This window comes from Schistocerca gregaria, chromosome X, assembly GCF_023897955.1.
Source record: "Schistocerca gregaria isolate iqSchGreg1 chromosome X, iqSchGreg1.2, whole genome shotgun sequence".
NCBI lineage: Eukaryota > Metazoa > Arthropoda > Insecta > Orthoptera > Acrididae > Schistocerca > Schistocerca gregaria.
Window position 1 is genome coordinate 579,761,648 of NC_064931.1, and position 16,018 is coordinate 579,777,665.

Sequence of the window (16,018 nt, forward strand, 5' to 3'; positions counted from 1 at the left end):
GGAAATATGGAGTACAGAGAAATTTCCGCGGGGATGGTAATGCGGACTGATCACCCACTCCACAAAAAGGGAGACAGGACAGACTCTAATAATTACAGAGGGATCTCATTACTACCGGTCACATACAAAATTCTGTCCAAGGTGTTACAGAACAGACCGGATCCACAAGTGGATACCAAGATAGGTGAACACCAGTCAGAGTTCAGAAAGGGAAGATCCTGTATTGAACGAATTTAGAACCTGCGAACAGTTTTGTAGCTCAGACAAGCGAACAACACTGTAGTTACATTTGTGGAATTTAAGAAGGCCTGTGACTCCATTGACAGGCACACGCTCTTTGACACTCTAGAAGAATATGATATAGACAGAAAAACTACGGCACCGATAGAACATCCAAAATAAAATTCATGGGAGAAATCTCAGAGCTATTCGAGACACATACAGAGGTCAGACAAGGAGATGGTCTCTCACCATTTCTATTTAACATTGCCCTGGATAAAATTATCAAGCAGTGGAAAGAAAAAGTAAAGGGAATTCAGTTAGGAAGAACACGTGCAAACAAGACAATCATAAAATGCCTTGCATTTGCAGATGACTTGGCAATACTCAGCAACAACAGAGAAGAAGCACAAGAAGCCCTGGAATAACTACACAAAGTCTCTGCTAAAATGGGGTTACAGATAACATACGAGAAAACACAATATATGGAAAGAAAGAACAACAATACACATGTCATGCAGAGAAAATACGGATCGGTTTACAGAGTGGAAAAATTCAAGGATGTTGGAGAATTCATACAAACAGGAGCATTAAACAGGCACTACAGTAGAGTTGTACTGCCAGAAGCCCTCTATGCATCAGAAACGACCATAATCGCGGCATCAGGCATTAAGAGACGGAAATTATAGAACGTAAAATCCTTCGAAAAATTTTTGGAGCAGTACACAGAGATGCTATACGGATGAAAAGGCCAACCAAAGAACTATATGAACATGTAGACAGACTTACAGACATAATCAAAAAAACTTTGATTAACATTCTTTGGTCACATACACAGAATTAACAACACCAGACTTACAAAGAGGATTTTTGATGCAGTCAACAGCTCAATCAAAAAAACCAACTGATTTCATGAAATAGAAGAAGAACTAGAACAAGCAAGAATCTATAAAGAAGTGATAGAGGAAAGAGACCAATGCAGAAACAAAATTACGATTACGAAATCTGAAGTAAAAGAAAGGAAGAGACCAGGGACAATACGGACAGAACAAAGGAAACACGAACACAATCAAAGAATGAAGTGGTTTTGGGAAGAGAAAATGAAGAAGAAACAAGGGGATTATTTAATAATCATGTAACATTCAATTTCAATCACTGTGTTAAGGGCAAATATATATATATATATCCCAAGACAGGATCGGCCACGGCGTGCCGGTGACGAAGCACCGTCAGCACCAAGTGTGGGCCGCGAAGGGTCGAGGCTCGGCCCTTCTCGGCTTTGCTCGGTAATACAGCACATCATTTAGTATTGCGGTGCTCATCAGGGACCTCGGAGCACCACCACGACCACGAGAACGACACAGACGACCAGTTGCAATGCTAGATAGATGAGGCACTGCAACCTCAGGAAAACAACGCAATGAAGTAGGAGAAAACAAAATAAATTAAGATCCTAACACCGCCCACGCCCTTCCCGCACACCACACAAAAATAAAGACAACAAATTTCCATTGATGAAATCTTCTCGGGTTATCAGCCGAGTGGTGGCGTCGTCTTGTCGCAACGTTTCGATGAGTTTCGTACCCATCATCTTCTGGCGAAGTGTCGGGATGCTGTGTTCCACCTATCTATATAGTTGCTAGACCGTTGTCCGTCTCTGTAGGCCGGCCAATCACGCTTCTCCGGAAGGGAGTGCCGCGTCAGTGGTGGGGGAACCCGTCGCGGCCGGTGGTGGGGGGGCCGCGGTGCGGCCCTGGCGTCGAGGCCCGGTGGCTATCCATTCTGTCTGCGGGCGCTGCTGCCTTCCGATCGGAGCGTTCCTGACGTATCATGTCAAGTGTGGGGTTCCACGCTGCGCTAAGCTGAAATCCGCTGTCTCTGTTTACTAAATTGTTGTGCAGACGAATCTCCACTGCCTCTTTGAAGATGGAGTCCCAGAAACCGTTGGCGCTACACAGCTTCTTCGTGTTTTCGAATTCGAAGGTGTGTCCCTCGGTAATGCTGTGTTCTGCTACCGCGGACTTGTTAGTCTGTCCCAGTCGTACGTTTCTGATGTGTTCAGCACAGCGCTGGGAGATACATCGTTGTGTCTGCCCGATGTATTCCATCCCACATTCGCACCCAATACTGTAGATTCCTGGCGTCTGTAAGCCCAGGTGGTCCTTGGTTGAGCCAAGAATATCTTTAACTTTCCGCGGTGCGTGAAAGATGGTCGTTATTTCGTGCTTCTTTAATATTCTCGCGATCTTGGCTGTCGCCGGTCCGGCAAACGGCAGGAAAGCTACACGTTTTTCTTCGTCTTCTACTGGTGTCTCCTCCCGCCTCTTGTCCGCACGCAAGGCCCGTCCTATTTGTGTCTCGTTGTAGCCGTTCTTACGGAAAGTAAGCGCATATTACGACGGGCTGGTTCAGCCTTGGTACGGGAACACATACGTGTGACCAGAATGGAACTCGACAAGAACGCCAAGACTTTGCTCACTCACCACCTGTTCCTAGCTTCCACTCTCCCAGCACACACTTGGGAGTGGCTGGACGGCAATACGTACGCTAGCAGTGAGCTCCACAAGAAGAAAGATACCAACAAACAGTGCGATAAGTTCCTCAGACTTCCGGGCGGACGTCAACAGGAGGAGAAAGCCAGCAAGACTAAGACCGTCATCAACTTGACAGGAAGAGCACTGGACGAGCCAACGATCTCCATGCTGTTGAAAGGTCTGAACTTTGCTCCGGTTCCTAGGACGTTACCAAAACGTGACATCATCAGCAACGTCGAGCAAGCTATACGTGGACTCCCTCTGAGAGCAGCCGAGGAAGTGAGGAGGGAGACCAGTAGGGTACTCGAGAAAGCAAGAATGCCAAAGAACAACATTACGGCAGAAGAGCGCAGGGCGCTGTTGAACCTTCGCGATGACAAAGATACAGTGGTCTTAGCAGCAGACAAAGGTAATGCGACGGTCCTTCTGAAGTCAGAAGATTACTGGTAGAAGATCGACACGCTACTACAAGATCCAGCATACAAAGAAGTGGGGAAAGATGCGACTGCTTCTGTTACACGCAAGACCATTGATCTTCTCAACAGCTCAGGACTCGACAGAAACACCACCAGGAAGCTTTACCCTCGGGCACCGGCTCCACCGCGACTGAATGCCTCCCGAAGATTCATAAGGAGAATGTCCCTCTACGTCCCATACTGAACACCATAAATTCTCCGACGTATGGGGTAGCCAAGCACCTAGCACAGCGGTTAAAACCACTCGTGGGTCACTGCCCTCATCATGTCAAGAACTCGACCGAATTTGTTAAGGTACTCCAAGAGTTACGCCTGGAAAAGAATGATCTACTAGTCAGCTTTGATGTCACTTCTCTCTTCACCCGGGTGCCACTAGAGGATTCCTTGGCTTTACTCGAAGATCACTTTGATGAAGACACACTCAGACTCTTTCGTCACGTGTTAACGACAACGTACTTCAAATGTGGCGGGAGATTCTATGAGCAAACAGATGGTGTTGCCATGGGTTCTCCCCTGGCCCCAGGTATTGCCAACTTATACATGGAACACTTTGAAGAGGTGGCACTGAACACCGCCTGCCACAAACCGAAGGTGTTCTACAGATACGTTGATGACACTTTTGTGGTGTGGCCTCACGGCAAGGAACATCTACAAGGGTTCCTACGCCATCTCAATGGCATACATGACAGCATCAAATTCACCATGGAGGTAGAAGAGAACGGTTGCCTCCCCTTCTTGGATATTTTGATCAAGAAAAATCCGGACGGTACGTTGGGACACTCGGTTTACAGGAAGAAGACGCACACGGATTTATATCTGAATGCTCGGAGCTGCCACCATCCGGCACAACGTAACTCGGTACTAACCACCTTAGTACAAAGAGCCAGGTCCATCTGTGACAGTGAGAGTTTGCCGCGTGAGCTAGCACATCTACGGGAAACTTTCCGTAAGAACGGCTACAACGAGACACAAATAGGACGGGCCTTGCGTGCGGACAAGAGGCGGGAGGAGACACCAGTAGAAGACGAAGAAAAACGTGTAGCTTTCCTGCCGTTTGCCGGACCGGCGACAGCCAAGATCGCGAGAATATTAAAGAAGCACGAAATAACGACCATCTTTCACGCACCGCGGAAAGTTAAAGATATTCTTGGCTCAACCAAGGACCACCTGGGCTTACAGACGCCAGGAATCTACAGTATTGGGTGCGAATGTGGGATGGAATACATCGGGCAGACACAACGATGTATCTCCCAGCGCTGTGCTGAACACATCAGAAACGTACGACTGGGACAGACTAACAAGTCCGCGGTAGCAGAACACAGCATTACCGAGGGACACACCTTCGAATTCGAAAACACGAAGAAGCTGTGTAGCGCCAACGGTTTCTGGGACTCCATCTTCAAAGAGGCAGTGGAGATTCGTCTGCACAACAATTTAGTAAACAGAGACAGCGGATTTCAGCTTAGCGCAGCGTGGAACCCCACACTTGACATGATACGTCAGGAACGCTCCGATCGGAAGGCAGCAGCGCCCGCAGACAGAATGGATAGCCACCGGGCCTCGACGCCAGGGCCGCACCGCGGCCCCCCCACCACCGGCCGCGACGGGTTCCCCCACCACTGACGCGGCACTCCCTTCCGGAGAAGCGTGATTGGCCGGCCTACAGAGACGGACAACGGTCTAGCAACTATATAGATAGGTGGAACACAGCATCCCGACACTTCGCCAGAAGATGATGGGTACGAAACTCATCGAAACGTTGCGACAAGACGACGCCACCACTCGGCTGATAACCCGAGAAGATTTCATCAATGGAATACGCCGAGAAAGACTGCAATCGCATATAACAAATTTCCACCCAAATCTTATGATGAAGGCAATGCCCACCGGTAAATCGTTCGTAAATAGCTGTCATCAGCCTTCAGAAGTGGAACTAGCGGTGCAGCATTTTTGAGTCGGCATCAACATTCTTCATTTCGGCAGAATAATGGTCTCAACTATGTTTGATGGAAGTTCAGAGGGTCGTGTGGTAGCGTTCGCGCTTCCCACGCCCGTGTTCCCGGGTTCGATTCCCGGCGGGGTCAGGGTTTTCTCTGCCTCGTGATGACTGGGTGTTGTGTGATGTCCTTAGGTTAGTTAGGTTTAAGTAGTTCTAAGTTCTAGGGGACTGATGACCATAGATGTTAAGTCCCATAGTGCTCAGAGCCATTTTTGAAGTTCAGAGGTCTAGTGACTGCCTGTACAAAAAGAGGCAGTTTAGTGATCTATAATCGCTAGCCTTTAATGCTGAATGGTAATGACAAAAGAGAAGTTTGAGAATTTTCAACATCTATTATGCAGTCGCATAAACGGTGGTTACCATAAACGAAATTAAACCACCATACAGAAAGAATTTAAAGATTAAAAAAAAAGAAGGTTCAAATGGCTCTGAGCACTATGGGACTCAACATCTGAGGTCATCAGTCCCCTAGAACTTAGAACTACTTAAACCTAACTAACCTAAGGACATCACAGACATCATGCCCGAGGCAGGATTCGAACCTGCGACCGTCGCAGTCGCGCGGTTCCGGACTGAAGCGCCTAGAACCGCTCGGCCACCGCGACCGGCTTAAAGATTTAGTTGAGAACAAAAGAGCAAAGTATTACATCGGTCGACAGATGGGATTCTTTGTTCTGCACACCAAGAAGGACGTCGTGCTAAATTTGAAGGCGTGGAGCAAGCGATGAAATAGCAAATTTTCTGAATCTATACACATTATTCCAGTATCAGCTGCAACAGTTTTCTATGGAAATGAAAGAAGAGTATGGAGACTTTATATGCTATTTCGAAGTACGTTGATAAGTCAATGGGCGTGCTTGGAATGATCCTTCGATTTAAAACAAGCTGATGTTGAATTTATGAAAGAAAAAGGAAATCAGGGACGAAAATTAGAACATCCAATACGAAATACAACCTCGCATTTTGTGGGATTGACTGTACACGGCCACAGTGAGACACTGCAAGGTGAGAAACGACTCTTTTCTGATTTCATGAGGACGCATTTAAAAAGAAAATCACATGCAGACTGGGCAAATTCTGACAAAAGCGCTGTCCATTTCCCTAAGATCACCGTCGTCAAAGAAAACGCGAGTTCTGAAGAATTCCATGAGACCTTGTAAGAATTAAAAGAATATTTTTCCAAACGTTCTGAGGACATAACCCATTTCACATCTGTTTTCCAGCTGTTTTCGAGACAGCTTTCTGCTTCAGTTGAAGTCGCCCCTGTGCATGTGCAGATGGAACGGATTTATGTGCAATTTAATTCCCATTTAAAAGACCAATTCTTTTACATTAAAACTGTCCAACATATGTACGATGTTTTCATTGCGAAAAGTTTCCATGTCTGCGGAATGAGATCGCGAATGTTGCAAAATATATCGATTAACATATGTATGTGAAAGGTTTTTTTCAATTATGAAACTAAATAAGTCACAATTAAGTGGCAGAACGAGCGCGAAAATGTATAAAATTTTCTGTGTCCTTCGGTATACCGAGAGTCTGTCCCAGATGAATATTATATTATGTGTTCAGAGCACCAAATACTGAAAATTTGTTTTGTTTGAGATCTATGTCGTTAAGAAATATAAGATATACGGCCAAGTCATATACAAATCAACTGCATTGCCATTTAAATGCAACGGATTTGCAATTCCTATCCCCTTCCCCTCCGCGCACCCAAAAAATGTTCAAATGTGTGTGACTTCCTAAGAGACCAAACTGCTGAGGTCATCGGTCCCTAAACTTACACACGACTTAAACTAACTTAAGCTAATTTATGCGAAGAATAACACACACACATATACACCCATGCCCTAGGCAGTACTCGAACCTCCGGCGGGAGGGGCTACGCAGTCCGTGCATGGCGCCTCAAACAGCGCTGCCATCCGCGAGGCCCTCGCAGTCAAGTCAGTGTGGCGTGGTAGCGGGACAAGTGTGCAACCGTGTGAGAGAGCCTTTTCTCCAGAGCCCAGCTCACGTGCCGAGTTCTTGGCCGTCCCTGTTCTAAGACAAATTATTAAGCTTTCAAAGTTATGCGAAGTTTGGTAATTTTCTTTAACTTCTCAGAACTGTAAAATTTTGTATCTCACAAAACGAGAACCTGTAATAGCCTAAGAATTAAATATTAGTGATTCACCGTTAGAATCAGTCAGATCCGTAATTTGTGGCGATATAAAATGGAATGGAGTGACCACATATTCTCAGTGGTTGGTAAGGTGGATGGTAGACTTCAGTTCATTGCTATGTAGTGAGTCTACTAAAGAGATTTCTTACAAAACATTCGTGTGACCTATCCTAGAATATTGCTGAAGTGTATGAGACTAATGATAGATATTAGAAGCAAGGCATACTGAACGCATACAAATAACGGCAGAGCGAATGACAACAGGTTTGTTTGACTCATGGGATTGTGTCACAGTTTTTTCTTGAACTTGCATATACTTGAAGATAGATCTCAAATTTTGTCAATCCAACTTTGTTAGCTGGACTATCATGGCGACATCTCAATCCGTGTTCCGTTGAGGCATACTAAACTGACATATTTGTATTGTACATGCAAGACATGTTCTAAGTTCTTACATAAAACAATTACCCGGAAAAGTGTTATTTTGATTCATTTAGTAAGTGTGACTTTTTAACTCACAGATAACACATAAGGTTTTGAGCACTTAATTTCATGATTTTTCCATGATTTATGGAAAGCAGTGTACAATTTGAGGAATGCATAAAACATGGACTGCTGAAGCAGACATAACATGCTGCTACCTCTGATAATAGCCCATCATGATGTACGGAGATTAATTCTAGTTCAGTATTACCGACTATTCATCAAAAACAGTGCGGGTTTATACGTCACAGAAAATACTATTACGGGCAATGGCAGGTTACAGGTGTGTCGGAATTAACTTGAGACCACAAATTCCTCTTTTCAGCGGGATACAGTTCAAGACAGTGGTTGCAGCATCCTCAAGTGTGAAATAATTACATGGGATAAAATTAGGCGAACGACAGCGCATGTAGCTAGCAAATCATATTGATTTTTCATTCGTGCCTATGCTTTTGGACGTACAAAAATATACTTCTAGTTTATAGTAATTTTGGAGCAAACCACCAATACTTGCGTTCTTTTGAAAATTGTATTTGCGGGAAGCTCCAGTCCCATTTTCATTGGATGGCTCAGCACAGGAACATACAAGACTAATGGGATAGCGAAATGCTCAAATACAGATGGCGGTACTATCGCGTACACGAGGTATAAAAGGGTAGAAGGGCAGTGCATGGGTGGAGATGTCATTTTTACTCAAGTGATTCATATGAAAAGGTGTCCGACGTGTTTACTGCCTCACGACGAGAGGTAACAGACCTTGAATGCGGATTAGTAATTGGAGTTAGACGCATGGGACATTTCATTTCGGAAACCATTAGGAATTTCAGTATTTTGAGGCTCATAATGTCAAAACTGTGCCGATAATATCAAATTTTGGGTATTACCTCTCACCATGGACAACTCAGTTGTCGACGGCTTTCAGTTAACGACCGAGAGCAGCAGCATTTGCGTAAAGTTGTCAGTGCTACCAGCCAAGCAATAGCGCGTAAAATAACCGCAGAAGTCAATTCCAGACGTACGACGAACGTATTCTTTAGGACAGTGTGGTGAAATTTGGTGTTAATGGTCTATGACAGCAGACGACCTGCGCAAGTGCCTTTGCTAACAGGACGACATCGCTTGCAGCGCCTCTCCTGGATTCGTAACCATATCGGGTGGACCCTAGACGACTGGAAAATCGTGGCCTGGTCAGATTTCAGTTGGTAAGAAGTGGTGGAAGAGAGTAAGTGTGGCGCACACCCACGAAGGTGTCAGCAAGGGACTGTGCAAACTGGAGGTGGTTGTATAATGGTGCGGGGCCGTGTTCACAAGCGATGTACTGGATCCTCTGGTCCAACTGAACCGATTATTGACATGAAATCTTTATGTTCAGTTACTTGGAGACCATTTGCAGCCTTTCATGGACTTCATGTTCCGAAACTACGATGGAATTTTTATGGATGACAATACTCCGTGTCACCGGACCACTATTGTTCGCGATTTGTTTGAAGAACGTTACAGACAACTCAGTGGAATGGTTTGACCACCCAGATAGCCCGATACGAGTCCCATCGAATATTTATGCAACATAATCGAGAGGCCAGTTCGTGCACAAAATCCTGCACCGTCAACACTTTCGCAATTATGGCATGTTGAGCCCACGCCACGTCGAGTTTCTGCACTACTGTGGGCAAAAGGAGATATATAGTACCTATCTCAGCTCTTACGAATCACTTCACATTTATTGTACACGTGTTCGCACCTTGATACCTGCCTTTCTTAATTTCGCTTTCGATGATACAGTCAATACCACTTAAAGGTGAACAAAAACATATGAAAACGTGGAGACTTATTACCAAAATCGGTATGAAGTACCGCTGAATTTTTTTCATATACCAGGTGATCAAAAAGTCAGCATAAATTTGAAAACTGAATAAATCACGGAATAATGTAGTAGAGAGGTACAAATTGAAACATATGTTGGAATGACATAGGATTTTATTAGAACAAAAAAAAATACACAAGTTCAAAAAATGTCTGACAGATGGCGCTTCATCTGATCAGAATAGCAATAACTAGCATAACAAAATAAGACAAAGCAAAGATGATGTTCTTTACAGGAAATGCTCAATATGTCCACCATCATTCATCAACAATAGCTGTAGTCGAGGAATAATGTTGGGAACAGCGCTGTAAAACATGTCCGGAGTTATGGTGAGGCACTGGCGTCGGATGTTGTCTTTCAGCATCCCTAGAGATGTCTGTCGATCACAATACACTTGCGACTTAAGATAACCCCAAAGCCAATAATCGCACTGACTGAGGTCTAGGGACCTGGGAGGCCAAGCATGACAAAAGTGGTTGCTGAACACACGATCATCACCAAACGACGCGCGCAAGAGATCTTTCACTCGTCTATCAATATGGGGTGGAGCACCATCCTGCATTTTGATTCTAATAAAATCCCATATCATTCCAAGCATGTGTGTCACTTTTTACCTCTCTATCTACATTATTCCGTGGTTTATTAAGTTTTCAAATTTATACTGAGTTTTTTATCACCGGTATACAAGCATTCATTTGTTCATAAGCGATCACCAAAATATCAACACTGTCTAAAGCCAAAAGGTTGTCTGTCAGGGGACACATGCTTCTCTTCTAAATAGCTTGGCTGCTGGGTTTTGCCGGCCGCGGTGGTCTAGCGGTTCTAGGCGCGCCGTCCGGAACCGCGCAACTGCTACGGTCGCAGGTTCGAATCCTGCCTCGGGCATGGATGTGTGTGATGTCCTTAGGTTAGTTAGGTTTAAGAAGTTCTAAGTTCTAGGGGACTGATGACCACAGATGCTAAGTCCCATACTGCTCAGAGGCATTTGAACCATTGCTGAGTTTTTAATCGGCTCTCTCAAGTAGTATTCAATCTTTTTGCTGCATTATGAGAACAGAAATAATCGATTGCGTAGCCTTACCCTCTGCGCGTCGATCACGACACAGCCAACCCTCTGGGGCGTGCACTCGGTTCCGTTGGCGCACTTCTTGTTGACGACAACACTCTCTCCATGTGAATCCATTACGTGAAGTGTGTGGCAGAATTCGTCCCCTGGAACACAGATTTAGGTCATGAAGCAGTTCAAATCTACGGTCTGACGAACACACACAATGTTATATACTTCAATCTTGAACGGTTTGCAATGAAGGCTACATGCAAATGTTGTGACACATGTCACGTAAACATTATCATGGCATTGACAGAAAATCTGGGTTCCCACATAGCTTGAATCATGGGATCCTGTGAAATTGCACATCAGCGTGCTATGAGAGGAGTGAGTTGGCGCAGTGCTGCTGGACCGAATCAAAAGAGAGTACGAGACCACCCAATGTTTATAGATCTGTGCAGAGATTGTGCCAGCGGAAATCCCATTTCCCAATAGTCATTCAACCAGACTGAAGGATGCAAAAACAGTGTATGTTCCAGTAATATAATGTAATGGAAAAAAACGACGCCCACGCAGGAAAATGGGATGGAAATCGGTAGGTTTGAGGTACATGTACAGATAAACAAATTATCATAATTTCAGTAAAATTGGATGGTTTATTTAAGTGAATGAGCTTCACAAACTGAGCAAGTCAATAACACATTGCAGGCTGCACAAAATTTCTTGACCAGTAGGATAGTGATCCTCTGAATTTCTCACCATTTATACCTCATACTGTTGCTCTTGGGAAGAAGAGGAGGGTGAGAGTGGGAAGGATGAGAGGGGGAGGGGTGTTCTTGATTGGGAGATCTGGTGACAAGGCAGACTACACCAGTACACAGTCAGTTTCACTACTATGAGATAGTTTTATAGACCATCTGTTACAGGAGTAGTAGTGAATGAAAGGTTCATAGGCAACTTTCCTGATTATGATACTACAGGGGAAGATTTAAATTTGACAGCTATAGAAGTACTCATGATACTAAAACTGGTATCAGAAGTAGGGATACATGTGAGATTTTTGTGAATGATGTTTTACGCTGAAAAATGCTTCAAGATGTTAGGGAACTGACTCGTAAGAGCAACTTTTAAACTTCCCAATAACTGATAGACCCGAAGTTCTCGAATCAGTTAACATAGTGAAGACGAAATGATATCAAAAGCTGTTGTACCATCAATGGCTGTACGTGATACGGGAATTGTTAACAAATGCATAAAAATAAGTTTGCTTAACAAGAGTGACACAAAAAAATGTAGAGTATATCAGTGGTCACCATCAATTGTTCGGCTCTGGGAATTAAGGTATAGCGCAAAAATGGATAAAATTCAAACACGTTGTTCAATACGCTTTACGCTACTCTGTGCCGAGAAACATTACTAGGGATGGGAAATACTGACGGCGATTCAGTAACCATGTTAGAAAGTAAACAGAGCTTCATGAGAGATTTAAGACTTGGTTATTAACAAAGGCTAAACGAAATAGAAATGAGCATAAGGAGAGCATATAGAGAACCGATCAATGTATTCAAAAGTAAACGTTTGTTAATCGACCGGACCAAACCTCTCAAGAGGTTTTGGTTGTAAGTAAATTCAGTAAGCGAATCGAAATCATCCATTAGGTTGCTTATTGACCACTGAGAATACAAAATCAAGTGAAACCGTTTAAGAGTGGAAAGGCATGAAGACCTAGTGAGATACTGATAAGAAATCTCCGAAATTATGTGAAATAATTTGCTTTTTTTGTGGCAGCAGTTTATCATAGGGCGGTAAAGCAACGAAAAGTACGAAGCGAATAGAAAAAACGCACAAGTAATTCTCGTCTTGTGTTGTAGAATTTTGGATTACGTTTTGTGGTAAAATATTATGATCCTTATGCAGAACGAATAGCTTCATTATAAAAAACAACTTGTAATTCAGCTCGCTGTGTTCGTCTATTAAATCTAGAATGCCGTTGACAGCGGAGCCCAGATTGGTACCGTGTTCGGTTAGTTCCGGAAGGTATTCCGCAAAGAACCGTACTATCGTTCACTGAACAAAATACGAGCTTACCAAGCATCGAACCAGATTAGTGGCTGGATTCAGGAATTCCAAGTAGGTAGTACTCAACACATGGTTCTGAACGTAATGTTGTAGGCAGACGTAAAAGTAATTTTGCGAGTATCGCAATCGAGGATGATAACGACCTTACTCTTTATGTGTGCAGATGATCAAGTGAACAACGTTGGAAACTGCTCGTGGCTGTTCGAGGACCACTGCGTTGCCCATAAGAGTGTTAACAGTACAGAAGGCTGTATTAACTGCAGGAAGAAATGAAGAAGATATATGATGCAGGGACAGGAATATGTACCTCTACGTAAAAATATATGTACTGTATTGCGCATCAATATCCTATGAGATCTATCACCGCTCGAGTACACGATTAGAGATAAATCACTGGATGCAGAAACGACGATAAAGTACCTAGCAGAAACCATTCGGAGTGACCTAAAGTGGAAAGATCACGTAAAACTAATCGTAAGAAAACACATGCCAGACAGAGATTCACATGAAGAATTTAAGAAAAGGTAGTTCATCCACAAAAGGGGGGGCTTATCAAACACACATTCGCTCGATTCTTGAGCACTGCTTTAGAGTTTGGCCCCATTACCAGGTTGCGAAAGCAAAGAGAGATTCACTGCAAGTTTAAACGCAGCCAAAACCTTTCAGACAAACAGAAGCTAAACGATGTCAAAGTTAGCGTAAGGAGGGCTATGCGTGAAGCGTTCAGTGAATTCGAAAGTAAAGTTCTATGTACCGACTTGACAAAAAATCCTAGAAAGTTCTGGTCTTACGCTAAATAAGTAAGTGGCTCGAAACAGCATATCCAGGCACTCCCGGATGATGATGGCATTGAAACAGAGGATCACACGCGTGAAGCTGAAATACTAAACACCTTTTTCCAAAGCTCTTTCACAGAGGAAGACCGCATTGCAGTTCCTTCTCTAAATCCTCGCACAAACGAAAAACTGTCTGACATCAAAATAAGTGTCCAAGGAATAGAAAAGCAAATGGAATCACTCAACAGAGGAAAGTCCACTGAACCTGACGGGATATCAATTCGATTCTACAAAGAGTACGCGGAAGAACTTGCCCCCTTTCTAAAACAGCCGTGTACCGCAAGTCTCTAGAGGAACGGAAGGTTCCAAATGATTGGAAAAGAGCACAGGTAGTCCCAGTCTTCAAAAAGGGTCGTCGAGCAGATGCACAAAACTATAGACCTATATCTTTGACGTCGATCTGTTGTAGAGTTTTGGAACATGTTTTTTGCTCGAGTATCATGTCGTTTTTGGAAACCCAGAATCTACTCTGTAGGAATCAACATGGATTCCGGAAACAGCGATCGTGTGAGACCCAACTCGCTTTATTTGTTCATGAGACCCAGAAAATATTAGATGCAGGCTCCCAGGTAGGTGCCATTTTCCTTGACTTCCGGAAGGCGTTCGATACAGTTTCGCACTGTCGCCTGATAAACAAAGTAAAAGCCTACGGAATATCAGACCAGCTGTGTGGCTGGATTGAAGAGATTTTAGGAAACGGAACACAGCATGTTGTTCTCAATGGAGAGACGTCTACAGACGTTAAAGTAACCTCTGGCGTGCTACAGGTGAGTGTTATGGGACCATTGTTTTTCAAAATATATATAAATGACCTAGTAGATAGTGTCGGAAGTTCCATGCGGCTTTTCGCGGGTGATGCTATAGTATACAGAGAAGTTGCAGCATTAGAAAATTGCAGCGAAGTGCAGGAAGATCTGCAGCTGATAGGCACTTGGTTCAGGGAGTGGCAACTGACCCTAAACATAGACAAATGTAATGTATTGCCAATACATAGAAAGAAGTATCCTTTATTGTATTATTATATGATAGTGGATCAAACACTGGTAGGAGTTACTTCTGTAAAATATCTGGGAGTATGCGTGCGGAACGATTTGAAGTGGAATGACCATATAAAATTAAATGTTGGTAAGGCGGGTGCCAGGTTGAGATTCATTGGGAGAGTCCTTAGAAAATGCAGTCCATCAACAAAGGAGTTGGCTTACAAAACACTCGTTCGACCTATACTTGAGTATTGCTCATCAGTGTGGGATCCGTACCAGGTTGGGTTGAGAGAGGAGATAGAGAAGATCCAAAGAAGAGCGGCGCGTTTCATCACACCGTTATTTGGTAAGCGTGATAGGGTTACGGAGATGTTTAGCAAACTCAAATGGCAGACTCTGCAAAAGAGGTGCTCTGCATCGCAGTGTAGCTTGCTGTCCAGGTTTCGAAAGGGTGCGTTTCTGGATGAGGTATCGAATATATTGCTTCCCCCTACTTATACCTCCCGAGGAGATAACGAATGTAAAATTAGAAAGATTCGAGCGCGCATGGAGGCTTTCCGGCAGTCGTTCTTCCCGCGAACCATACGCGACTGGAACAAAAAAGGGAGGTAATGACAGTGGCACGTAAAGTGCCCTCCGCCACACACCATTTGATGACTTGCGGAGTATAAATGTAGATGTAGATGTAGATGAAGATGGATTAATACGATGGACAGAGAAATTCCAACCAGGAGCGCTTCATTTGGTCACGCGTTCATTTACGAGTGACTGCGAGACCGGTTCAGAGACGTTCGACGAACTCCTATGGCAGACGCAACAAAAGAGGCGTTGTGCGTCACGGAAAGGTCTACTGATAAAATAGAGAGAGTGTTATTTCCTAGAAAAGTCAGGCAACATATTAATTACTAACACACAAGTCTCGCGGAATGAGTATGAGGAGAAAAGTAGAGAAATCAGAGTTCACACGACTGCTTCCCATTCACCATTCGCAAATGGACAAGGGTGATGGGAAATGATAGTGTACCAGATACACCATCCGGATTGTAGATGTAGATATTTATACGTATAATAAAATGGATGAATGCATATACAGGATATTACAAAAATGTGCTCCACGAATTGCAGAACACATTCCTCATATGTAAACGAAGAAACTATGTTATATAAACATGGGTCTGGAATATCTTTGTTTCCATGTTACAACTCATTTTCTCGAACTCATGAATCATGGAAAACACACACGAACAGAACGCACTAGCATACCATATGCAACTCTTTCTCACAGGAGATGTTCAATATACGCTCCATGGGCAATGACACACACATTCACTCCTCA

General features: G+C 43.9%; 1 protein-coding gene across 1 annotated transcript in view; it reads right to left on the bottom strand.

Annotated features, from left to right (window-relative positions):
* The window catches only part of LOC126299427 (ly6/PLAUR domain-containing protein 6B-like), a 1,925,736-nt gene that overhangs the window by 31,197 nt on the left and 1,878,521 nt on the right, over nucleotides 1-16,018 (bottom strand). Inside the window, exon 5 of the mRNA XM_049991326.1 lies at nucleotides 10,821-10,951. Coding sequence (XP_049847283.1) covers nucleotides 10,821-10,951 — 131 coding nt within the window. The remainder of the gene's footprint in view (nucleotides 1-10,820; nucleotides 10,952-16,018) is intronic.